General features: G+C 41.1%; 3 protein-coding genes across 8 annotated transcripts; 2 read left to right on the forward strand and 1 right to left on the reverse strand.

Annotated features, from left to right (window-relative positions):
* The first annotated feature begins 1,433 nt into the window (after positions 1-1,433).
* On the forward strand, positions 1,434-7,406 carry LOC127139319 (low affinity immunoglobulin gamma Fc region receptor II). The gene is made up of 4 exons (XM_051067134.1): positions 1,434-2,422; positions 5,156-5,419; positions 5,543-5,806; positions 6,972-7,406. Exons 1-4 carry the CDS (start codon positions 2,392-2,394, stop codon positions 7,016-7,018), a joined length of 606 nt encoding a protein of 201 aa, XP_050923091.1. The 5' UTR covers positions 1,434-2,391; the 3' UTR covers positions 7,019-7,406.
* A 1,399-nt stretch (positions 7,407-8,805) lies between these two features.
* Positions 8,806-12,945, forward strand: LOC108886827 (myelin-oligodendrocyte glycoprotein). 5 transcript variants are annotated; one of them, XM_018681884.2, is made up of 6 exons: positions 8,806-9,012; positions 9,844-10,221; positions 10,619-10,681; positions 10,765-10,877; positions 11,604-11,807; positions 11,885-12,945. In XM_018681884.2, the coding sequence occupies exons 1-5, from the start codon at positions 8,919-8,921 to the stop codon at positions 11,763-11,765; spliced, it is 810 nt and encodes a 269-aa protein (XP_018537400.1). In that variant the 5' UTR covers positions 8,806-8,918; the 3' UTR covers positions 11,766-11,807; positions 11,885-12,945. The 5 variants fall into 5 exon arrangements, 3 of the variants coding, with proteins under 3 accessions (XP_018537400.1, XP_018537398.1, XP_018537402.1); XR_007809483.1 differs by adding an exon at positions 11,073-11,263 and having other exon boundaries at positions 8,815-9,012; positions 11,604-12,945; XR_001961503.2 differs by adding an exon at positions 11,073-11,251 and having other exon boundaries at positions 8,815-9,012; positions 11,604-12,945.
* A 3,671-nt stretch (positions 12,946-16,616) lies between these two features.
* LOC108886829 (low affinity immunoglobulin gamma Fc region receptor II) lies at positions 16,617-24,462 on the reverse strand. Of its 2 annotated transcripts, XM_051067128.1 has the most exons (6): positions 22,357-24,462; positions 21,453-21,713; positions 20,984-21,232; positions 20,338-20,457; positions 18,142-18,207; positions 16,617-17,265 (listed from the first exon to the last, which is right to left on the reverse strand). In XM_051067128.1, exons 1-6 carry the CDS (start codon positions 22,385-22,387, stop codon positions 17,183-17,185), a joined length of 810 nt encoding a protein of 269 aa, XP_050923085.1. In that variant the 5' UTR covers positions 22,388-24,462; the 3' UTR covers positions 16,617-17,182. The 2 variants fall into 2 exon arrangements, with proteins under 2 accessions (XP_050923085.1, XP_018537405.1); XM_018681889.2 differs by lacking the exon at positions 22,357-24,462 and having other exon boundaries at positions 21,453-22,332.
* Positions 24,463-24,574: the final 112 nt, after the last annotated feature.

Consider the following 24,574-nt stretch of genomic DNA (forward strand, 5'->3'; position numbering starts at 1 on the left):
TTCAGTTAAGATTTGAGCTGTCACTTGAGAAAGCATCATGCCAAAAACTAAGGAAATCACTGTAGACTTGAAGAATTGTCGATGCTTAGGAAGCAGGAGAAGGATATACAAAGTTATAACAGCATTTCCAAGCGTCAAGAACTCAAATGAGAAGCGTCACCGAGAAATTCAAGGAGAGCCACACTGTGCAGAACAAGCCTGGCAGAGGTAGGAAGCCAAAGATTTCAATGACCCTGGAAAGAAAACCAGTTAGAGACCTGTCTAAAGACCCCATAAACGCTGCCAAGACACTAGTGAATGACTTAGTTAAGTCTGAAATTGTAGTCTCAAAGAAGATTACATGAATTCATGTAATCTTACCATATGTCTCCCCTTGACCAAAGCTGAGCGTGGATTAATGTTGTCTTTACAGTTTGGTTTTGATCAGTTAGGAAATTTCACACCGGGGTCAGCTGATTTTTTCGTGTTACTCAGTGTACGGCGACAGGAAAAGTTCACTAGGTCCTCCAGCGTCGAGGTGAACCAGCTGAATATAAGCCACTCAAGTTGACGACAAGTGCATTGAAAAGTAAAAGCTGCTGGCCTTTACCTTTTCTTTGTCAAAGCGCCTGTTCGGCCAGTAGTTAGTAAAGTAATATTTTCAGCGTTGTCCACAGTCTCATGACATGTTTAACACGAAGCACAGCACGCTGGTTAAGCTCATGGCAAACTGTTACTAACAGCTAAAATGAAAGCTTGTCTGTATGTAGTCTAACTGGTTAGTTTGTCACTAATCTCCAAATTTTGCAAATTGCTATAAACTTCACTCTCTTAAACCAGTAACAGTCTGAGCTGGAATGATAGGGGTCTGTATGGATAAAGATAAAATCCTAATGATACCCATCCCTACAGCTGGTTAGTGGCGTCGCCCTGACTTTAGGCAGATGAGATATTCACTGTTCAAATAACTTCATTATAAGCCTTGTTTAAGCACAAATGATTTATATATGCACCCAATAACAGAACTTAAAAAAATGCTTTTGCTCAAAGCTCAAAGCTTGTAAACTCAAGTTAAAACTGAGTTTTATCTCCTTTTGGGAGGGGGTATTTCTCTGTGTGTTTGTGTGTGTGTGTGTGTGGGTGTGTTTGTGTTTGTGTTTGAGGGGGAGGGGAAGAGGAGTTGATTGAGTCTGTGAGAAGCTGCCACAGGGAGGTTACAGTCAGGAGAGCCAAGAGCTGTCACAGATGATGAGCTCTGAAAAATATTATCACAGAAAATAATTAGCGTAAAAGCTTTTATTTAAAATTTTAACATCTGGGAAGTGTGAACTGTTACGCCAGTGTGTGCCCTGCGACCTGCGTTGACCCCGCGGTTGCCGGGGTCCCGCGGTCGCCGCTCCCCCGACGGGCGCCGGGTGCGAGGGCCCGTTCAACGCTGCTCGCAGCTTTAATGTTGTTTTGTGTTTATAACCAGAGGCCTGAGGCCTGTACAACGAAGCGAGGTTACTGGTTGATCAGAGTAAGTTCAGGAGTAACTTGGTGATCTCAGGTGTAACTTCCCAGTTAACCTGTACTATGAAAGGTGGATAGGTTTTACCCGGGGTCTGTCGCCATGGTCATTTACGCTGCGTCTCTAAACTGCTCCGAGCAGTTTATGTTGGTGGTTAACTCGTTGTTACCAGTGTTACTTCTACCTAAGCTCCGCCCCACAGGTGGACTGAGAGAGGCTGACTCTGCAGGACGGGGGTTGTCTAAAGACCGTCAGCGACAGGCTGTTGTAATTGTAGACTACAGACCAACACATGCAGCATTAATGATGGAAATATGAAGGTGAACCACTTTATAGAAGGTTTCTATTTGATCCAGGTTCAGTTTCCACTGAGGCTGAAATACTGTTAACATGAAGTTCATTCTGAACATAACAGCTTTACATTCAGACATATACAGAGTGTTCATCATTAACAGAACAGCTCATTCTCAGACATGTGACCCACGTGTTGACTGGAATCAAAGTATCTGAGAAATCATCACATATTGTTTGTGTCCTTACATCTCATATTACAGATGAAGAACGTGTGACAAGTCTCCCTGACTGTTTGTTTTACATTGTGTCGTTAGAGTCTCTTTAAATTCCTCGTAAACTAACAGAATTAACGTGCGCTCTTCATCTGAGAGATACGGTGCACGCCCGTTTTATGCACGCGCATTAACTATGATTACGTTAACACCGACTCAGCTTACCAACATCTGAACCACTGTTGTACCGTTCAACACAGATCGAGGCAGTCAGGGTTTGTCAACCACGAGTTTCCTTGATAACCCGAGTTAAATCAGAGGAGATTAAACTGCCTTCATATTACAGGCGTGTGGTCACATCAGTTCCTTTTGACATTTAGAGGAAGACAGTGCAGAATGGCGATCACATCAGTCTGTCTAATGCTCGGTGAGTAATTTAATCTTTATTTTATATTTTGCTCTTTCTTTCTCCCCACTCAATTCTGTGAATATTCTCATTCATCCAGGTCATAGTTATCCAAGGAAAGGTTTAATCGAAAGCAACTGGACTTAGTTATAGTCTAGAAGACGTTTCACCTCTCATCCAAGAGGCTTCATCAGTTCGTGTTCGCCGCTGACCAGGCTGGGACTGGTCCAACTGATTTTTGGTGTGGAGACCCAAGTATTTAACCTCTGTGGGGGGCTTTCACCAGACCGATGATGTCATGGCTCTTTTGTGTTCCATGTGTCAACGACAGTCGTTAGGTTGACAGTCGTTGGTAGAAACCATTAGTTTCAACTTCGTTAGTGCCCCATTGTGTTATAACGACAGTCGATGGAGTCACATGAGGCGAGTCACATGTGAAAGGTTGTTTTTTCTAGAGGCCAAATTGTTAAGTCTCCTGGGAAGGGATGAAAGGGCGGCATTGTATATTGGAGATAGGTGGTGTCTTAGACCTCCTCCTCGGTTTAGAGATGGTTTCTCTACTTTAACATAGATGGCTTCTTTTACTCCTCTTTCAAACCATCTGTCCTCTCTGTCCAGGATGTGGACCTTGTTGTCCTCAAAGGAATGGGTTTTCTCCTTTAAATGTAGATAGACAGCAGAGTCCAAACCTGAAGAGTTCGCTCTCCTGTGTTGGGCCATGCGTTTGTGTAATGGTTGTTTTGTTTCGCCAATGTAGAGGTCATTGCATTCTTCATTCCATTGGACTGCATACACCAGATTGCTCTTGTGAGTGTGTGGTGTTCTGTCCTTTGGATGTACCAGTCTCTGTTTGAGTGTGTTGCCGGGTTTGAAATACACAGGGATACTGTGATACTGTGGATACTGAGTTTTTCCGATAACCCGGATACATATGGAATAACTATGTTGTTTCTTTTGTTTTGTTTTTCTTTCCCCACCACATCAATGGTTTTCTTTTTGGAACCAGCTGCCGTTTTCAAAAAGGTCCAGGTGGGGTAACCACAAGTTTTGAGGGCATCTCTCAGATGCCTGTGTTCCTCCCCTTGGGCCTGTGAGCTTGTGGGTACGTTATCAGCTCTGTGTTGCAGAGTTCTGATAACCCCGATCTTGTGTTCCAAAGGGTGGTGTGAGTCGAAAAGAAGATATTGGTCTGTGTGTGTGGGTTTTCTGTATACCCCAATGTGGAGGCTTCTGTCCTTTTCTATATGGACTTGACAATCCAAGAAAGGCAAAATATTATTCTTGGCATCTTCTCTGGTGAACTTGATGTTACTGTCCACCGAGTTGATGTGTTTGGAAAAGGCTTGCACCTCTTTGGTTTTGATTTTAACCCAAGTGTCATCCACATACCTGAACCATTGGCTTGGTGTTGTTCCCTCAAAGGAGTTTAAAGCCTTTCCTTCTACCTCCTCCATATATAGGTTTGCAACAATGGGGGATACTGGTGAACCCATAGCGCAGCCGTGTTTCTGTCTGTAGAATTTGCCATTGAACTGGAAGTATGTGGTGTTCAGGCACATTTCCAGAAGTTGGCAAATGTGTTCTGGTTCAAGGTTTGTTTGTGTTTGGAGGGAGTTGTCCTGTGTAAGTCTCTCTCTTACTGTGGACAACGCCTCACTGGTTGGGATGCACGTGAAAAGGGAAGTCACGTCATAGGATACCATGGTTTCATCTGTATCCATTTTTAAATCCCTGACTTTGTTTACAAAGTCTCTCGAGTTGTGGATGTGATGTGGGGTGTTGCCCACCAAAGGTGCCAAGATCTTGGCTATGTGTTTAGCGATGTTGTAAGTGACCGAGTTTATGCTGCTGACAATGGGCCTGAGGGGGGCCCCTTCCTTATGGATTTTGGGGAGTCCATATAAGCAGGGAATTGAGTCTTGTGGATAAAGTCGGTAGTATTGTGCTTTGTCGATAATGCCTTCTTTTTGTAATTGTTGTAGATATTCTATAACCTTCTTTTTGTACCTGCTGGTGGGGTCTCGTTTTAGAGTTTCATATGTGTTGGAGTCATCGAGTAGTGCATTGATCTTGGTATGGTAATCAGTTGTATTGAGTACAACTGTGCATCTACCTTTGTCAGCTGGGAGTATTGTAATGTTTGGGTCTTTGCTCAAAGCTGTTAATGCTTTCCTCTCCTCAATGGAGAGGTTGGAGGGTGGGACCTTGGCTTCGGACAAAGTTGCTGACACTTTTAACCTCAGCTGTTCTGCTTCGGTTCCAGTTAGGTTGTTTTTCTTTATAGTGGATTCCGTAGCTGTTATCAACTCCACTATGGGTAACTCTTTTGGTGTCACAGCAAAGTTCAAACCCTTGGCTAGGATCTCTTTCTCTGGTTGGGTAAGTTCTCTGTCTGACAGGTTCTTCACCCATCTGTTTAAGGTTTCATCCTGTGTTGGATTGTTAGTGTTTTGCCTCCACCTCCAAAGGTGTTTTGGGAGAGCTCTGTATTGCTCATATGCAGCATGTTGGTGCGACAGCTTGGTGAATGTGGTGCACAGCAAAAACCACAACCTAAATTAAGCTAACAAGAGTGTAGATGTGCAGAGTTGGTGGTGCGTCTCTGTGGGTTCCTCACTGCAAGCGACTTTTTTTTACATGACACACAATCACTTAAACCTTTTTTGTTTTTTAAGTTTGTCATGTCATCTTAACAGGTGTTGACATGTCAGTTTTTTTTGTCGTAATCATTTCCTGTTTGACCCCCCCATGCAGCCACACTGAGCATCACTCCCAACAGGCATCAGTTCTTTGAGTATGATCAAATTTCTCTGAGATGTGAGACACCAGCAAACTCCAGCAGCTGGACAGTGGTGAGAAACACCACCCACACCCAGGCTGAGCCCTGTCAGTATGGCTGGGCAATTCCCGGTGACTCCTCCTGCACCATTGAGAATGGCTTCCCATCAGATACCGGAGTGTACTGGTGTGAATCCAAGCAGGGAGAATGCAGCAACACCATCAACATCGAAGTGACCGGTAGTTCTGAATATGCATGGATCTTATTTGTGTTGATTTTATGGAGGGTTTATAACCTGCTGGATTTAGAAACTCTGACGGATAAAAAATTGGAGGATAAACATTTTCTCCTCTTTATTTCAGATGGTGTCATGATCATTGAGAGTCCTGCACTTCCTGTGATGGAGGGAGATAAAGTGACACTTCGCTGTTCCTACAAGGAAGAAGACCATCCAAAATCTACATCAGACTTCTCTGCTCACTTCTACATGAACAATTCTTTCATCAGCACTGAGGATACAGGAACAATGATCCTATCACCAGTGTCCAAGTCTGCACATGAAGGTTTCTACCACTGTGTACACCCCACAAAGGGAATGTCACCGCGGAGCTGGTTGGCAGTGAGAGGTGAGATAATGCTCTGTGTTGTATGTAGTTAGTTGTGTGGGACTGAGATCATAGCTTCCATCGAGGACACTGAGACCATGTCTTTGGTATTTTTTCTGGAAATCTGGGGTCTGTAAATTGAAAATACTTTGATCATCCACAATATTAAATGTTCTGCTGTGAAACCCTTGTTCCTTCATTCATCTGGATGTTACTTGCACCACCCACCTAAACATTGTTGTAGACCAACCACATCCTTATAGCAACAGCAAAAAACTGAAATATCTTGAGGAACAAGGCAAAGAGCCCAATGTATTGACCTGACCTTCAAAACTCCCCACATCCTAGTCCCAGCTCTGACCTGTCACAGCTTAGACATGAGGCCTGTGGGGGAGTCTGGGGCGTGTCTGGCACTGAGACATTGGCAGCAGATCCTTTGGGTCCTGTGTGGTTGCAGGGTGGGGCCCCATGGATCTGACTTGTTCTGAATCATCCCACAGATACTGGGTCAGATTGGGATGAGGGGAGTTTGGAGACCAGGTCAACACCTTAGCCTCTTTGTCTCTTCTGGGAAGGCTTTGTGGTAAGGTTTAAGCACTGGGGGAGGCTCTTGCTGTTAGAGACTTGGTGGATCGTTGACCTACCCTGGCATCATGTGAGTTGTTAGGGTCAAATGGGGGATGACTCGCCTGGGTAAGAATCTCATGTGAACCGAGTTGTAGGCGGCTGATACGATCCACCAACCGGTCACATCTGGGCTCATGTGACGCTAACAACTCACATAACGACAGGGTGGGTTATCGACTTTCAGGACCACCTCCAAGAGTTTAAATACCCCAAACTACCTAACCAGTCTATTAGTAGACTATATTGATCTCAGTATTGATAATGTAATGGGAGAAGGATCTCTACCAAATATCAAAACTGCTCAAAACTTTAAGTAGATTTCACAAATATTCTCTCTTGTGTTGCTAAATGATCTAAAAATACAACCTGGCTGGTGTTACATGAAGTGCAGGAATCAGTATGCTGCATAATGTTGGTTTGATGATGCAGGACTGAGGATACATCAGGACAGCAAGGAGAGGAGTTCTTATATTTTGTCTAATGCTGCTTATTTTGAATAAAATTCCTGTAGAAAAACATGGTTATTAACTTGAATTATTGCTTCACTTCAAACTTGCAGCTCGAGCTGATGCTAAAAAGAGAGCTTCTGATTGTCTCGTAGAGTGAGGGAAGGAAGGAAGGAAGAAGAAGCACACCAACATATTAAGATGAATAGACGACCAGTTATATGCTGAGCAATATTACTGCAAATAACTCAATATTCTTATTTTTATTAATCCTGTTTTTGTATTATTCATCATATCATAGCTAGCATAATGTTTGCATTAAAATGACATCGACATGTTTCATTTAAAAATCTGCATGAACTGAACAGTGTTGTTAAACATCCTGGTTCCTGCATCTGATGAGTTTTATGATTGTGACGATATCAAACTGCCAATAACCTTGATGCTGTTTACATTATATTTGTATTATTTTATCCTACCAGTGTTTCTCTGTGCTGTACTTGCTGATTTTCAAACTAAGGAATAAATAATACACCTCTGCATTCTCAGGGTTTTTTTGTTTAGTTTTTCTTGGTCCCCTTGTATTAGCTATGTGTGAGTTTGTGTGTTAGTACTATTGTGGGAGTGTGTCTTTCATATACTGTCTAACTCCCTGTGGAAATTGATGTAGATATTTATCTGATGTATCTCTAAGTAGCTCTATTCAAAATGAAAACCTCACAGACCTAAAGGTGCGTTTGTTTTAGCTTTAGCATCCCAGACATAGTTCTGTAGGAGGGGACAAACCTTCATCTGGATTATAACAGACAGTGGAGACATCCATCAACAATTTTCAGATACAATCTGTTCATTAAAGTCAGAATTTTGTGTCACAAAATGTTTATCGAGGCTGTGACAGATGTTTTAAATAATATATAATAATGTTTAAAACTGTGTGTGATATGATATTTAGAGCAGTTTACCACCTGAGTTACATTCACTATGTAAAACTTCACACCTCGTGTTTTACGTCCAGTGTCGACATTTAGTGTTGAGGCAGGAAAGACTGTGATCTCTGAACATGAACTGATTATTAATATCTCTTTGTGTTTCTAATGTTACGCAGGTTTCTGTTTGTCCCAAGTGTTTTTGTCTCTTCGACGTCTCTGAATCGAGTGCTCAGTCAGAGCCTAACTTCATCCAGAAAGTTCACTCTGACTCAGCACCTTCAACACAAATGAAATACCATGACTTGGCCACTAGATGTCAGTGGAAACATTTAATCAGGAGCACTTTCTCTGAAGAAGATCATCTCAATTCTAAATGTCTTCTCTGGTTTTTGTTTTTTTGTTTTCTCTCTTATTTATCCTTTATCTGCATTAGAGCCTAACTTCCAAAATAAATAGACTGAGTTTGAAAATGAAAGTTCATGACTTGAGTAGGTGGTGAGTCATAAATATTTTTGTGAGTCATCCCGGGAAAGTTACCCATCACACTACGATTGAATCTGTGGAAGTGCTGAGGTGCCGCCCATCCGTTTCCCAGGACCACTTTAGTCTAAACCGCGCCCACTTCTGAACTGAAGAAGCTGAGGAAGCTTCTCGTAGCTGCGGAAATGGGTCACGTGTGTCCACCTTTTAATGTGTACTTGTTTGTACTGTGTACTTGTGTGCGTTGCCATACAACGTCATGAGAGGAAGCAAAACGGTGCCGACTCAGAGAGAAAATTGTAAACAACATTCCCATGACGAATGTGGGGTAAGTCACGTGATCATCGTCATTATTTATTTGATATGAAATACAACTTATGAAAAACTCACTTTTAGCGTTCATCGCTGTCTTAAAACTCGTTTACCCTAAACACATGTATTCAGTGTAAATCCACAGCTCATGTAGAATAACATTTATAGAAAATATGGCGCACAAAATGGACAAAAATGTTGGATTACGATTTTCACTGTTGTGATTCCATGGCAACACGGGGGAGACGTCATCACGCAGGAACCTATGACGCGTGAAAAGTTTTAAATAGTTTGAGAGCGGAGGGAGGGCTCGGACTATGCTCGGACAGGAGTTAGGCTATGGAACGAGGAGTAGACCGGGAGTTCATTCACACTTGTTCCCTCTGGACCTTTATCCTCACCTTGGTTCCAATCTTCTCGTCACTCGTTGAGGGTAAACAAATTATTTATTATTATTATTATTATTATTGTTGTTGTTGTTGTTGTTGTTGTTGTTGTTGTTGTTGTTATCTCGTTAATTTTACTGTTTCCCTTACTTTATGTTGTCACTTTAGTTCAATATTATATTTGTCAAATGCTATTCAGGCAGTGTTACCAGATATTTTTTTAGCCTTTATTTGTTTCCATTTTGTAAAATCAAGTAAGCTAAAGTAGCTATCATCAGTCCCTGTTTGCTGTGTGCCAATGGATTTCCTGACTACCATCAGTGAATAACTAGGATACTGAAGCAAACTTAAAAACGTGATGATTCTCAGGTTAATTCTGGAGTCATGAGTGAGAAGCGTCTTTTACCGGTCATTTCTAAGTTGGTTTATGGACGTTTATTTGCAAGTGACATGGGAGATACTGGAAGTGAACATCACACAGAATCTAAGAATATGTGTAAACCATAATGAGCACAGACAGGTAGCCAGTTTACTGCTGTTTCTGTTGGACAAAATGTTTTTACTGCGTATGTTTTAGGAAAAACTAGCTGGAGAATATCTGCCAGTAAAGTCATGTAGTTTATTCTAAGCCATATTATTCCTTCTGGTTTTCACTGATACTGTCATGCTTTGATCAGATATTAAACTGTATTCTTTGTGATATTAGAAAGTATTAGATTAAAGTTGGACACCCTGCTGTTACAGTTACTAAATGGATTGACTCACAACAGAAATGTAAACCAGCTCATCACTGTGAGGTTTTTAGTTAAACTAAGACCATCTGTGGTGACCAATGGATAAAATAATAACATTACTAAAGTCAATTCTCCATTCCCCAGGTCAGCCTCAGGTGATTGGGTCATCTCAGCCAATCATCGCTGCCCCAGGTGATGATGTCATCCTGCCATGCCACCTGGAGCCTGCAGTCGATGCTCGGGGGTTAACGGTGGAGTGGTCGAGGCCTGATCTGAAACCTGACCCCTCAGATCGGTGGAGCTGGGTCAGGTATGTGCACCTGTACCGGGACAGGCGAGACGACTTGGACATGAAGATCCCATCATACATCAGGAGGACGACGCTGTTCACAGACGACATGAAACATGGAAACATTTCACTCAAAGTCATGAACATAACATCTGAGGATGAAGGAAGATTCAAGTGTTTCATCCCAAATTTAAAGAGCACGGTGAAGTTTTCCTTTGTTCAACTTGTTGTTGGTGAGTAAATTAGTTTGGATGTTTATGGTCTGCTTAAGATTAGTTTTTGTTGTTGTGTTGAAATAAGAAAATGTCCAACCAGTCCAGCTGCAGTTAATTAACATGTGAATTCTTGAGTTTTGTGCCGTCTCAGTGACCTTGTCCTTTGACCACCAAAATCTAATCAGGTCTTCTTTGACTCCAAGTGAATGTTTGTGCCAGATGCAGTGAAATTCCCTCTGGATATTCCTGGTATATCCTGTTCACAAAAACTTGAGGTCACTGTGACCTTGACCCTTGACCTTTGACCACCAAAATTTAAACAGTCATTTTGTGAGCAACTCATGTCACTGTTGTCTGACTAATATTGTTTCTTTCAAATGTTTTGTTAACCGTCAGAAATCTTGTGTTTGTCTAGATCCAAACTTATTTACGACAGAGATGCCGCTGGATCCCAGAAATGTCAGGACTCCAGGTCCAGGTGAGAAACTGTCCAGGTCCAACTGTTTGAAGACAAGAAAGACGTAGAATAAAGACCTGTCGTCTGTTGTTCTTCCACATCAGACAGTCAGACCAGACTCGGCATTTGGATCCTGGGCGTGGTCGGCTGCATCGTGCCCTGCCTGGCTGTTACAGTCGGAGGATATTTTATCATACGACGGCGTCAAAAACAAGTTGTAAGTATATTGTAATTTTTTTTAGGATATAGCCGACTAACCCTTCCAGTTATTTTCAAATTTACTAATCTTTTATACTTTGACTCCAGCGATTGAAACCTCCAGAAAATGATCAGAATTAAAATTATTACCAAGTTTATGCATCAGGTGCTTTAACTATCCTTTTAAATAAAACACACCACATTGTACATCCAGAACACCTTGCCAGCACCAACACTGGGACAGTGACCGTGTGACAGACTTAAAAGTTACAGCTGCGCTAGCAGGATGTGGAAAAAGTCCAGTGTCTGGAATAAAAAGTCGAGTGGCAGATATGACAAAGAAAACGGGCAAATCACAGATCGACAAAGAGTTTGGCAAATCACACGAGAACTGTAAGTAACACTGTAAGTAACAGCTGAGCTGTCGTACAACTTTCTTATACCTCGTGCCGGGAGGCCTTATGTTTTCAGGTTGTCCGTCCGTCTGTCCTGAATGCGATGCGTCTGTATCAAGTTTGGTGCAAACGTTCACTTGGTGGTCAAAGGTCAAAGGTCACTGTGAGAGCACAAAACACATTAACTACAACTACAAAGTCTGTAAAAGACAATGAAAAGACACAGTCATGACAGCTGTATGTTCACCCAGTTGTTAAATATGAAGCAAAAGAGACTTAAAACATTGAATGAGGTCAAATTGATTCCAAAGAGAAAAGGAAGGTTCACCATGTGTTCACTGTTTATCCAGGGTGAGGAGTTTACCTCCAGCCAAGGTGTCTCGTTCGAGGGAACTTTGACGGTTGTTGATGAAGATGGCGGCATTGTTCATCTACCTCCCCTGGACCTCTTTGAGGATTCAAACCAGCAACACCACCAGTCACAGGTTGACTCACAAGACCAGCAGGAGTGAGATCTTTATAGTGGATACACTAACGACCATATGTAAATCTTGGTAAGACAAAGACAAGTGTGACATGAATTTGAACTTTTATCCAAGCTGACGACTGTTCATACAACTACTCATAACAGGACATAACCAAGCGCCATCCGAAGAACAAAACATTTACTACTGCCAACAAAGAAGAAATGAGTCGGACAGTTTCAACTTCAGGCTTTTCAAGAAACCGTGCCAGGCATGTGTCAACTACAGTCTGATCTCAGAAACACTCCCTGCACACTGACAAAAGAGGTGTTTTAATAAATGATTCATTTTGCATCCTCTACCCACCTTTACTTCTGAGTTGGCAAACTAGTTTCTTACAACAGAAGTATATGAGTCATTAGAAAGGTTAACTGCCCACAAAGGCTGTAAAAACAAACATATCAGCTATTCTTGTAAATAATAACGGCCTTTTTGAAACAGAGGTTTTTCTGATTTTAATTTAATTTGTGAACAGTCACAGTGTTGCAGTTTGTTAAACTTTTGATGCTCTGCAGAATGTGACCAGTTTACAGGTCTTCCTCAAGAGTGATGTTTATTCATGTGTAAACGGGAGCCAGAAATGTATATAAATAAGTTCACTGTGGCCAAGAAACCTCATGTTGCATTCAAAGCTCAGAAAACACCAGCACCTACCTCTGACTTCAGCTGAGTTTAACTGAAAATGCCAGTAACCAAACAGTACAGCTGCTCGCCTTCATAAACCTGCAGCTGACCTGTTTATCATCTGTATTTTACTGCTCTAGTGCAAATCTCATGTTCTATTGGTGATTAATTTATTTGTATTTTTGTACATAACTGTTAACATTGTAAAATATATTCTGTTCTGTTTGGAGGAAGGGTTGGCTGTGGGTGGTGAGAATGGGAGAGTTATTGTGTGCCTCTTGTTAAAGTCATATATTTTCACAGTTTTGCACTGAAACCATGTGAACTCTATGTATCCAGGACATGAAGGGCGTGAACTGTGATGTTAATGACCTCTGTAAGTGAGTGAAGTGATAACTTACATTAATGACATTCAGCTGTGATCAGTCTGCACTGATAATGAACTGTTATGGGCAGGTCTACTAAAGGGAAGGAGCTAAGAACTAAGCTGTGCATATTTTCTGTCACTGTAAAGGAATGAAATAAAATAAAAGTGCAACAATCACCTGTATCTCTCTGTACTGAATCTTTATCAAGGCGTTGGACATCGTTGCTTACAATTTTCAGTGGGCGACTGAAACTTCGTTACTAAAACCTTTTTTACAACCCCCTGAAGTCCTTTAACGCATCGCCTTATGCGCATGCGCCGCGACTATGAGACTGACGTCAGACGCCGAAAAGCGCGCACCATATCGAATTCTACAAACAGTGTCGGTGGTGTCATGGCGGGGCGACATTTAAAACTCCGCGGGGGTCAACAACGACACTGCTCTTGTCTGAAAAGTTGCTGAACTTTAAAAGACACCGGGACGACCGCGTCCAACAATAGGAGGAGCTCGGGACCTTATTCAGGAAGGTAAGAGACGTCTCTAAGTTAGCCGTGAGTTAGCCAGAGTAACATGTTTAATTTTACTGCGCTGCTCAGACCTCTGCAGCAAACAATGTCTTTTTTTTTTTTTTTTTTTTTGCTGGAAACATCAGCAACAAGTTGACGTTCCTTCCAACATCCCTACCAACCAATGTCCCTTCATGTCCTGTGAATAGACCGTGGAGTTGTCTGTTCAATCATCCATAACTCTGCACACACACAAATCCTTTGTGTTGTTAAAAATAAGATTCGGAAACACTTCCCACACAAATAGTTTTCTTCTTTTAGTGATGAGTAATACCTCATCATATGAACCAGACACACTCAGCCTGTAAATTAGTTCATAGTATCATCAGAAGATGAGTGTCCGTGTTCAAATGTTCAGTTTCTGTTTCATTTCCCCTCCTCCTCTTTCTAACCCTGGTTTCTGTCAGTTATTCCTCAGTTTATCCTCTATGTTTTGCTGCTGTAGAAAAGAATTATTATGAGACCGATATGTGTCATCAGTGGCAGTAAAACTCACTTTCTGTTTGATAAACTTGCTCAACAAGTGGCTTAACCTCAGACTTGCAACAAAATGACTTTCACCCTGAATAAACTCTGTTATATAAATGTATCACTGTCTCCTGCCACCATGTGGTAAGTTTGTTCTAAAACATTTTCACTAAAGACACCCAGTCAGGACGGAACAGAAGAAACCACTGCTAAAGAGTCTTTTCAAGCTGTTTTAAGCCAATTCAGCAGTTAGAGTTTTAACTAACAAACAGACACCTGATATGTAGTGAAAGACAATATATGAGGTGGATTTCCTGCTGGATAGAGGATTTTAATTTTGTATCTGTTGTTTCACTGATTGTGGCTTTCACACGCATGTTTTTGATTTGGAGGTTGTTCAGCTCCTCCAGCCAGAGTCTGCTGGGTCTCACAGAATAAGCAAGTGAAATTCATCAGTCTGCAGTCTTTTCCTGTAAATATTTAAGCAGTGAACTCACTGTAAGAATGTCTCATTGGAGGAGTGTTTAATCATAAGAAAGTTATTTTAATTCATAAGTCCTATCTGGTTTATGATGCTCTTTCTTTCTTCTTTATCCTTTATCTGCATCAGAGCCACTAGATGGCACCAGTTATCTGTTTCAAAGTCCTCAGAGCAGTGAAGCCAGAAACCATGTGATGAAATTTCCCTGTCTCAGATATTGGTCAAAACTTGTCTATATCATTTCTGTTCAACTCCAAGGTTTTAATATTTTCCATCCTTCCTTGTCAGAAAGTTTCATAGCCTTAAAAAACTTTGGGACAAAGACATGCTTGTGCATGAATATCATGAAAAATATTCTTTCTAGCCTCATTGAACTTTGTAAGCTGGAAGACAAACATGTTCTTACTTTGACAGAACCATGAGACTCTGTACTGCTGCCTATTGATTTTACCTAAGGCTCTGTATTTAGAAGAGTTCCTAAACAAGTGACATACAAAGTATCATATTATTCCTGATCCCTAGTAATACAGTCCCACTCATGCATGCCAGAATGACTATGGGTCCACCCATTATCTATACCACTTATTATATTAAGGGTTGTGGGCCCTGGTGTTCAACCACAGAAACTTCTTGCTCTGAGGTGACCGCACCAACCACTGAACCACCATGACTATAGTTTAGTTGAATTATTACTTAGAGGGGGCAATCCCAGTCAGATATCACTAACAATCTGAACTGTTCTTCCTCATGTAAACAGATCAGCCAATTGTTATGCGACCTTCTTTGCTAGGGAAGTAGCCTCCTGTATAAAGGGGCATTACCTCTACTCAAAAACCAGTAGCAGGAAGAGAAAAAAGATTCACAAAGGTTCTTCAGTTTCCTGGTAATGATGCCAGGACAGTCCCAAGATGCTGATGAGGGGAATACAACATAATTATTGACCGTTATTTCCTCTGTTCTCTTAAGAAGACAGCTCAGCTGCTCAGCAAGACTCTGGGAAATTCACCTGTTTCCTCCTTTTATTAGTTTGGAAATATGACTGATTTACGAGAGAAAAACACATCATCAGTTCATCTTGACCGTTTGACATCTATGATGCACAGAACAACACTTAAATGATGATCTTTCATTTTGAAGCAGGTCTTATCCTGTGTTTTTCTGCTTGGTATGGAGCTGTCCAGAGGTTTATTATGATGTTAAGTTATGGTCAGTGTGTATCTAAATTAAGCCTGTGTCATTTTCTATTCTTCTATTTATTAATAGCATTATTAGCAGCTTCTCTGACTGTCACTGCCTGGATGTACAGTATAAAAATAGTATGGAAAGTTAATACCAGGATGGAAGGAGCTGTAACCTGACAAACAAGAAGTGGATTAAATGTGGAGTATGGAAAGTGGAATGTGGAGTTACCTGTTTATCAGATATAACTAGTCCAACTTTCCATGAGTCAATCATTTGAGTTCAGAAACACTTGGAGAATTTTTTACGTTCATTGATGATCAGTGCCTGAGAGTCATCGAGTGATGGGAACCTGACAGATAAAAACTCAGTGAGAATGTAACGTCATTCAAACCTGTGACCTTCACTTCACTATGTGTCAGCGTATAGTGGTTAACGCTGTCGCCTCAGAGCGAGTGGAGTTTTCATGTTCGCCCTGTGGCTGCCTGGGTTCTCTCTGGTTACTCCAAGTTAATTAGTGACTGTAATTTCCCACAGTGAGTGTGAGAATGAATGTATGTTTGAACACAGTGGAGCATTTAGAGGCTTTAAAACAGATGTTTGTCTCAGAAGTTGATGGATATTAAACAAAAGCTGAGAACAGAGTGAATATTGGTCTTTCATTTCATCATCAGGTGGATACAAACACAAACCTGACGTGTCAGGTGCTTTTGATTTGCTCTCTCAACTAGCCCACTCAAGAGTTTCAGTTTTTACCACAAACAGACCATGAAACTGTACATTTATTTAGTTTTGATCAGTGGGTCAGTCCCTGGTCAGGGACCATCCAGGATTCTTGTTTAAATTTCACTTCTGTTTAATTTTTCCCTTTGATTTCCCTTGAGATCTGTGGTTCTCCATCAGTGAGTGTTTTATTCTTGGTTGGTTTGCTGCTGTCATGTTGACTGAGCCTCCTAAATATAATCATGTTTATTCATGAGTTGTCTACATTAAGAGAATATTTAGTGATGACACATCTGAGAATTTGGGAAGTGAAAACATGTCTGTGCAGAAACTGTGTCTGTGTATTTGTAAAAAATAACACCAAGCCTGAGCGATTTAATTTCCATTTGCTGATCCTGCACAAGCTCAAATAACATGCATCAAGTTTCAGTCATGTGACTAGTTTCATGTTTTATTTTTGTCCATGTAAAATCAGGCTCATAAAAAAACAAATATTAAGAAATATACAGAATACAGTGGACAGAGGTCTGTGAGGAGGAAACAGCTGAAAACAGACACTAAACTCTGTCACAATAAATAAGAATATAAGACCTTTTCTCTCGCTGATGAAGTGGATCAGGTTTAGTCTTAAATTCAGATGAGTCTCACATTATTTTCAGACAGCTGATCAATCAGGCACAAAACTGCCACAGAGACACAAAATGACTCCTATCAGACAAAAAACAAAAGTGCCTGCATACCCACAAGACAACAACATGGAGTCACACAATGACTAAAGAGGGACATGAAAACACCGCAAAAGCACCATGAGAGTCTAAAGAGAGACACTAAAGACTTCTAGAACTAAAGAACTTCAAAAACACAAGCAGCTACAAAAAGAGAGAGTTTTGTGCTAATGTGAAAAACGGAGACGAGTAAATGCTCAGGTGACATCATCATTTGTTCTCTTTTCTATAAAAACATATTTCCTCTGTTTAATCCATGAGGTTCAGATCTTTACACTCCAGCACTGGTGCTGTTGTTTCCTGTCAGGTACTCTGGTTTGAGTGTTGTGTAGACGGTGTGAGCAGCTTCCACATCTGTGAAGGACGGACACATACAAAATATACACATGCAAGAAATGACCAAAACATTACCATAAATAGATGAAATCTGAGCATAAAGAGACACAAAACAACCACAGAGAGACTGAAAACCACCACAAAGACACACAACCTTTAGTATGAGGGTCTTTTCCTGTCTGCCCAGGGTCCCATTTTCTCTTTATCCATCTATTTATCCATGTAAGTCAGTATAAAGGTCTGTACTGTAACTCTAATCTATTTACAGTAATAACAGACAGACAGTCTGATGTAGTGAAGGTAAAAATAGAAACTGGGTCAGATTAGAATCTGTGGCCAGGTCTCTGTTGAAACATTATCACAGGGAGCAGTCACTATTTGTTTTCATGTTGTCATGGTGATGGCTGCTGATGTCATCACGCAGGACCAATAAGAGCAAAGAAAACTAAGAAGGCAGAACTTCCGTCTCTAGGCGTGACAATAACAAATACACGTGGTCTGGAGTAGTGTTACATAACAGTTTGATTACATAGTGGAAGAACTGAGTCAGTCTGTTGTAGAAACCGTCTAAACACTGAGGCAGAGGTGAGGTTCTTTTTAAGTCTTTAAAGTTTTGTCCTGTTTGTTTACACATGTTTTCAGTTATATCAGCTGTTGGTAATTATTTAGAGCAGCAGTGGTTTAAAAAGTACATAGTTCCTGTCAAAGTATCAATGCAACAACAGAGTTACTCATTTTGCTAAAGTAAAAGTTTTGATAGAAACAGATGTTTGTAAAATCTTGGCTGTGAAGTAAATGGAGTGAAGAGAACAGTGTTTCCCTCTTATGTTACTTTGTGCTTCAACTCCTACACATCAAAGACATTCCTGTGTGTGTGTGTGAGTGTGTGTTTACCTCTGATCCTCTGTGGCTGTGCGTCCTGTACGATGGTAACATCAGTGTATGAAACGTCGGATCTTCCTGCAACACAACATTTCTCAACATCACATTCCAGCTGGTTTTAAAGGCCTCATGCTGTAGACAGAAATCAGGTGTAGGTGTTGTATGAAATGTGAATGCTGGGCATTTCTAACTGTAATGTCACAGTCGTACAGTCTCCGCCTTCAGACATGCTCCCAGCATGCCTCACTCACATGAAAGGCTTTAGCGCATCATTTGAGATTTTATCAAAGCACTATAAGCAGCTCTCATCACTCAGCAGCCACCGTGGCAACGCCTTCTGTCAGTTATTATTGGATGTTCAAGACCAGCCTCCCATTTAAATGAATGGAGACAGAGCCATAACTTCACTCTCAATGGTCACTCAGCACATAAAAACTATATGTCTTAAATCACCAGTCAGATCTCTGATGTCTTTGCCCCAAACTGAGGCTTGAAAGGCTCAAGTTATATTTCTACTACATGAGCGAGGTGTCAGGACACCAACATCTCAGTAACGGCTCAGAGCGCTGTGATGTGACGCCATCAGCATCACAGTCTTTGCATTATGTGTCATTTATATACTGTCGGGCTTTTCTTACTGTGCATGGCGACCAAACTAGTTTCCCCTGTGAACATTAATCTGTTTCCTCTTTCTTGCCCAGGCTGAACCACAAAATGTATAAATGGACAATGGAGATTTTGTTTGCATACAAAACAACAAAAGGTGCATTAGTGGCCTTTTCACCCCATTTCAATTTATGAATAGCATTTTAAAAAGAATTCAATAGAATGCTTATCTTTTTTTACACTTCCATTGTTCATCTTCCGTTCTATTTGTTCTGAAAGATATTTTTAATGAGGCTGACGTGAATGATATAAATAACACCAGGACGATAACGCAGCCGTTCGTGAGACTGAAACCCATTTCTGTCACTAAAACACAAAACCACGCTTTGCTCCATTTAAAATGAAAAACCTCGCTGACCTCAACATATTTGTTTTACCTTTAGCACTGCATAGTAGACATAGTTATGTAGGTGGGGACACTCCTAGTTCACACCTTAGTCTGCTAATCATCAGTGGAAACATCCGTCAATAGTTTTTAGATATGATTCATTCTTGCTGGTGGGGCTTTAATGAATATATAATAACATCTTAAACTATATGAAGGAGAAATTAATTGATGCTCATTATTAAGCATCTGTAATAATACTTTTAGCACTTAAATTATTGGTTCAACCAAATAACCAAACCAAACTTTACTTAGAGGATAACTGGTATTTTTAAAGCTGGGCCTCATCTACACCCACGGTTTTGGGTGTAACTCATTGATAAGGACAAAACGTTTTGGAATCACTACTGTGTTGGCCACCATGGACGGCTGCCGCAATGTAATCCAATGGGCAATTGTCCCTGTCAGAATGGGTCCACTGAAGATCTTGTTTTTGCCACTGACAGACTCAGATTGTTGTTCTAAGTGACAACGTTATGGATAGAATTCCTACAGAGACAGAGCTTTTTATTAAAGAGTTTCCTATTTGTTTAACCAGACTCCAATGACAAAAACATCATTTTACGGAGCAGAACCCAGAGAGCTGCTGGAATTTCGCTGATCGGTTAGTTTGTTGCACCCAACAAGATGTTCAGGGAAGAGGACCGACAGACTCAAGGTTTCATGACTCAGCAACACGAACGTGCAGAGAACGCTCTTTATTCTTCATTCTGTCTTCTTCACAACGGTACATTTGTTTTGGAACTCCGACAGAGGCATTACGTATGAAACTGACTCAGATGTGCATTTCACGACAATGAGACATTCTAGTGCTGTGTCTGACAGAAGAAGCATTGTTGAAGGATGTTTGGGTTAGAGCAGGTTCAGGCAGATTTACAGCTCAGCCTGATGTCTCCCACTGACGTCTCCACATGGCTGATGGTGTAAAACTGATGTTAACCAATCTGCAAGATCTCTGCTTATTTGTTCAGTTTTCTTGAGGATGGTTCAGTTGAAATCCACCAAACTGGACCTTGAGTTACGATTTATTTATTTCTGTCATACTGCTGTTTCCAGACTGAGGATTAACTTTCACCTTCATTGAGCGTACGACCTTGACTGAAATGTCACCGAAACAACAGGATGTAAAATGTCATTTAAAGTGAAAACAAACTGACCTTTGTGGTGTCTCCAGAGGCAGAGCAGCATCGCCAAGGCCAGCAACAGGCAGACAACCACCACAGGAAGTAGAACGCATTTGTGAGGGGGGTGCGGAGGCAGCTCAGGATGCCCCGCTTCTGAAGAGAAATACCACAGGTTGACCTCAATGCAAACAAACAATGAGCCCTGCCTACGCAGCTAACAGGTTTTCTGCTAAGCTAGGCTAAATACACTTTCGATAAAGCTTTGATCGCACAATGATTCTCACTGTTGTGAGGCAGAAGCTGATTGGTACAAGAACAATGTGAATTGGTATGTTCGCAACCGTGCTAACAAGCCTACTGAATAACAGTTAGCTAGCTCATTTCAGCCTTTACAAAATTTTTGTGAACAAAATGATGCACCATCCTGAGAACAAAACACCAGCGGAAAGGAAATGACCCGATACACAGGAAATAGGAGACGTTTGTGATATTAGCCTAATATTTTTGTGAAGACGTGCAGATAAACCTAGTATAATGAGAGCAGTCTCATACTCATACCCTCAGCTAACCTGCCTCTGTGCTGCACATCTATCCTCTTTAAATCAATGAGAAAACAAGGGCAGGGAATCGCTGAGAAGCTGAATCAACAGGTTTTCAGTGACTTAACGTCTGATCTCACCTCTGACAGTCAGCCAGCTGTCTGGTGATTGTTCACCTCCAGAGATCTTACACTTGTAGAATCCTTCATCAGATTTAGAAACACTGTGGATGGTCAGGTTTCCTGTGAAGCTGCTGCCAATGAAAAGCTCGTCTTTGTAGAAATAAGAGGTGATATTGGAGAAGGAATTTGTCACATATGTACAACTCAGAGTCACATTGTCTCCCTCCATCACAGGAAGAACAGGACTCTCCAGGATCACTGAACCACCTGAAAGACAGAAAAGGTTGCATATCAGAAAACTGTGAAAAATTTTCTTTCATATTTCTGGTGAGGACAGTTTGAACTAGATGAACTCAGTGTGTAGCTGTGTTCTCACGTCGTTGAATTTTCGAGGAATCATTTTATTACTTTCCTTAACAGTGCGAGATAGGGAGATTTCCTATGTTTTGGCCTTGGTGGAAGTCGCTTGTGGTGTGTTTACACTCACCTGTTACAGTGATGTTGATGGTGCTGCTGCACTCTCCTGCTTCAGACTCACACCAGTACACTCCAGTTTCCATTGGGTAAACATCAGTGGAGCAGTGGGTTTCATGTCTTGTACCCCAGGATGTGGGACAGTCTTCATTTATTCCTGTGGATGTGTTCCTCTTTACTCTCCACTCTGAAGAGTTCCCCTGATGTTCACAGCTCAGAGAGACAGACTCGTACATGAAGAACTGGGATCTGTTGGGGAGGACTCTCAGAGTCGCTGCAGGAGACACAGATGATGGAGAACTGAGGTTTTCTTTGTAAAACATGAACCAGGAAAACAGCTGCTGTTTAGACACTCAGTCTGTCGTCGTCTTCATGATTCCACAACAGATGTCATATTGAACAATAACTGAGTCGATTCAAGCTGCAAACAACAGAAATAAACCTCTGGGCTGTGTTGATTGTTGGGGAGATGGGGTGTTATTTTGGACATTGTATTCCTCATGAATCACCCAGAGTGTCGGCCTCCCACCTGTCCACACAATGCAGCGCTACAACAGCTGAACAAAGAAAGTTGATTGCATCTGCAGCTGCAGGGCGGTACAGTACTACAGTAGATGCAATCAACGCTTCATACGTCGCCCAAAAGGAAAGAACAATATGTAAAAGTAGCTTCTGCCACTGTGAACGTATGAAAACCTTTTAAATCATTAATATGCATCACCTTTTATGGTTACAGAGTATTAATATTTTAGTATTTACTCAGTAGGTCTGAGGTCAGTTTCAGCAGAAAAAGGTCACACGTGCTTCAGCCTGAGTTGCATAAGATTTCTGGTGATTACTGGTTCATCGTGTCGTAAATCCAAAGAAATAACACAGATGCAGTTTTTATTCTTTACAAACACACAATCAGTACTCACCAACTACAGCGCACAGTGTTGTAATCTCCATGCTTCGTCTTCGCTGCTGATAGATAAACTGTCAGTCAGTCTGTGGGGGGGGCTGCATCGCACTGTTCGACTGATTGTGTCATCACCGGCCACAGTTTCCTGCTGTAATGATAATCTCCAGGTCTAAATGTGTGAAGAGTTTGTTTGTGCAGGATGTGTCAGCTTTCTGACTTTCTTCTTTTTAACACCTCAAATGTCACACGTTCGTGACCCTGTCCTCTTTACCTTTCCTGAGGATGTGATTTTTTATTTTTTCATTAAACACACACAGACTCTGAAATTACATGAGTCCAGGAGTTACAGGTCACGACACCTGGACTTTGTGTCATGTCGTCCTGCTCGTTAGACTGTTTTTCATTGTTTGGTTCATCAATTCTTTCCTGTTTTATTTTGATATTCTCACCTCTCATTACTTCATTTCCTGCCTGTTTGTTTCCCATGTGGGATTGTTTGTCCTGTTATAATTAGTTGCACCTGCCTCTCGTTGTCCTTCCTGTCCTTTGTGTATTTAGTTCCTCAGTGACAGTTCGTCTTTGTGTCGTCATTTTTCAATTAGTTTGATGTTCCTGTTATTTCTTTATTTGATCTCTGCTGGTTTCCATGACCTCGTCTGATGTTGCGTTCATGTGCTCAGCAGATGCTCCTGTTTCTCAAGTTAATAAGTCGTTCTTCCAACTTTGCTGTGTTCAGGTGCTTTTAAGGGAGAACGTTTTAAAGGTTCAGTCAAACAGAGAACATGTTTGTCCTCCATCGTACATTGGTGAGGTTAGGAATAATGTCTGTGAATATAAATACAGCGTCTGTACTTTACGTACTGTCATAAAATCACACATTAAGAGATTAACTGTGTTTGTTGAGTTCTTACATCTTTATTACCCATCCATTTAGAAAGAAAGTGTAGCAAAGAATCATGTCTCAACAAGTCTAGATGATTGTGATGATCTAAATGATGTGACATGATGTAAGATCAGAGCAACTCACGTTCACTTTATTATGTCTGTACTAAGGTCATAGATTCTGGTACTTGTTAAGACTTGTCTCTGTGTTGCAGTCTGTTACCTCAGCCTGTGGACTCATGGGGTCTTCCAGAATCTGGTTTTGATATTGGTTTTATTTGAACAGGCACAGATACAGTTTGAAAAGAGAAGAATCACTTTGTTTATAGAAAATAAGATCTTGTCCCTTCACCTTAAAAAACCCCCCTGTTAGTAATTGAATGAGAGGCAATAACTTTGCTGAGTCACAAATCAGATGATGATGAGTCATGTAGTCATGCTTTGACCATGTGATCCGATGCACATGTAAACAAGTGACATAAACAATAGAGCATCTCAGTATAAGATTAAAGTTTATCTTGCCTTCATCTGGCAACAAGACCCTCTAAAAAAGACAGGACTGTTGAAGACCCCTCCTACGTCCCTCCCCTTCCAACCCTGTAGGAGAATCTACATACATTACATATTTTACCTGAGGTACTGTCCGGTGATTTTAATGCTCCCACACGAGGTGACTCGTAGTTTAAAAAAGGTCCTTAGTCAGTAGAAATAAGACGTTAAGAGAGATTACTCTAAGTGTCACTGCTTATTTAAAGTATATTTTATCGTAACGATGAGTCAGTGTGACAGTTAAACCTCACTTTAACAGGCGAGCTGACACTGGCGTGGCGCGTAATTTCCCACTCGTTAAAGTGACCTCGAATGTTTCTGAGAGCCGTTTAAACGAGAATAAAGCGGATAAAGAGAGAAACCGGGGAGTAGATACATTTGATCTGCGAATAAAGCCAGTAAACAAAACAACAACAACTGACAGTCACTCGTGTTAACCTGGTAACCACCACGAACAACACGGTCAACACTCGTGAATGCTCTCGTGACCGCTCATCATTATTTTTTATCATATGATATGTAAACATAAATAAGTTCTGAAAAACTGACTTTGGTGTTCATCACTTTAAACTGGAATAAGACAAGTCTGAATCTTCAGGGAAAACTCTGTGGTCACGTTATTTTTTATACAGTTTTGTAAATTCACCTTCATGAAACAACATTTTTTAAATATAGTTTAATATACAAAAAGTTTGGATATAAATGAGCCAGGCTAAATTATGTAAAGGAAAATACCTCACGTGAATGGGTGGAGCCAACTGAGGAATCCCGTGAGTGAGCGTAATGGAACGTGATGACGTTGT

The sequence above is a fragment of the Lates calcarifer genome, unplaced genomic scaffold, assembly GCF_001640805.2.
Source record: "Lates calcarifer isolate ASB-BC8 unplaced genomic scaffold, TLL_Latcal_v3 _unitig_1152_quiver_589, whole genome shotgun sequence".
Lineage (NCBI taxonomy): Eukaryota > Metazoa > Chordata > Actinopteri > Centropomidae > Lates > Lates calcarifer.

Coding starts and splice junctions, on each gene's coding strand:
- LOC127139319 (XM_051067134.1), top strand. CDS start 2,392: ATGGCGATCACATCAGTCTGTCTAATGCTCG. Junction 5,420..5,542: donor CATCAACATCGAAGTGACCG/GTAGTTCTGAAT, acceptor TCTTTATTTCAG/ATGGTGTCATGATCATTGAG. Junction 5,807..6,971: donor GAGCTGGTTGGCAGTGAGAG/GTGAGATAATGC, acceptor TCAAACTTGCAG/CTCGAGCTGATGCTAAAAAG.
- LOC108886827 (XM_018681884.2), top strand. CDS start 8,919: ATGGAACGAGGAGTAGACCGGGAGTTCATTCACACTTGTTCCCTCTGG. Junction 9,013..9,843: donor CTTCTCGTCACTCGTTGAGG/GTAAACAAATTA, acceptor TCCATTCCCCAG/GTCAGCCTCAGGTGATTGGG. Junction 10,222..10,618: donor CTTTGTTCAACTTGTTGTTG/GTGAGTAAATTA, acceptor GTGTTTGTCTAG/ATCCAAACTTATTTACGACA.
- LOC108886829 (XM_018681889.2), bottom strand. CDS start 21,762: ATGTTTTACAAAGAAAACCTCAGTTCTCCATCATCTGTGTCTCCTGCA. Junction 21,233..21,452: donor CATCAACATCACTGTAACAG/GTGAGTGTAAAC, acceptor TCTGTCTTTCAG/GTGGTTCAGTGATCCTGGAG. Junction 18,208..20,337: donor CCTCTGGAGACACCACAAAG/GTCAGTTTGTTT, acceptor GTTGTGTTGCAG/GAAGATCCGACGTTTCATAC.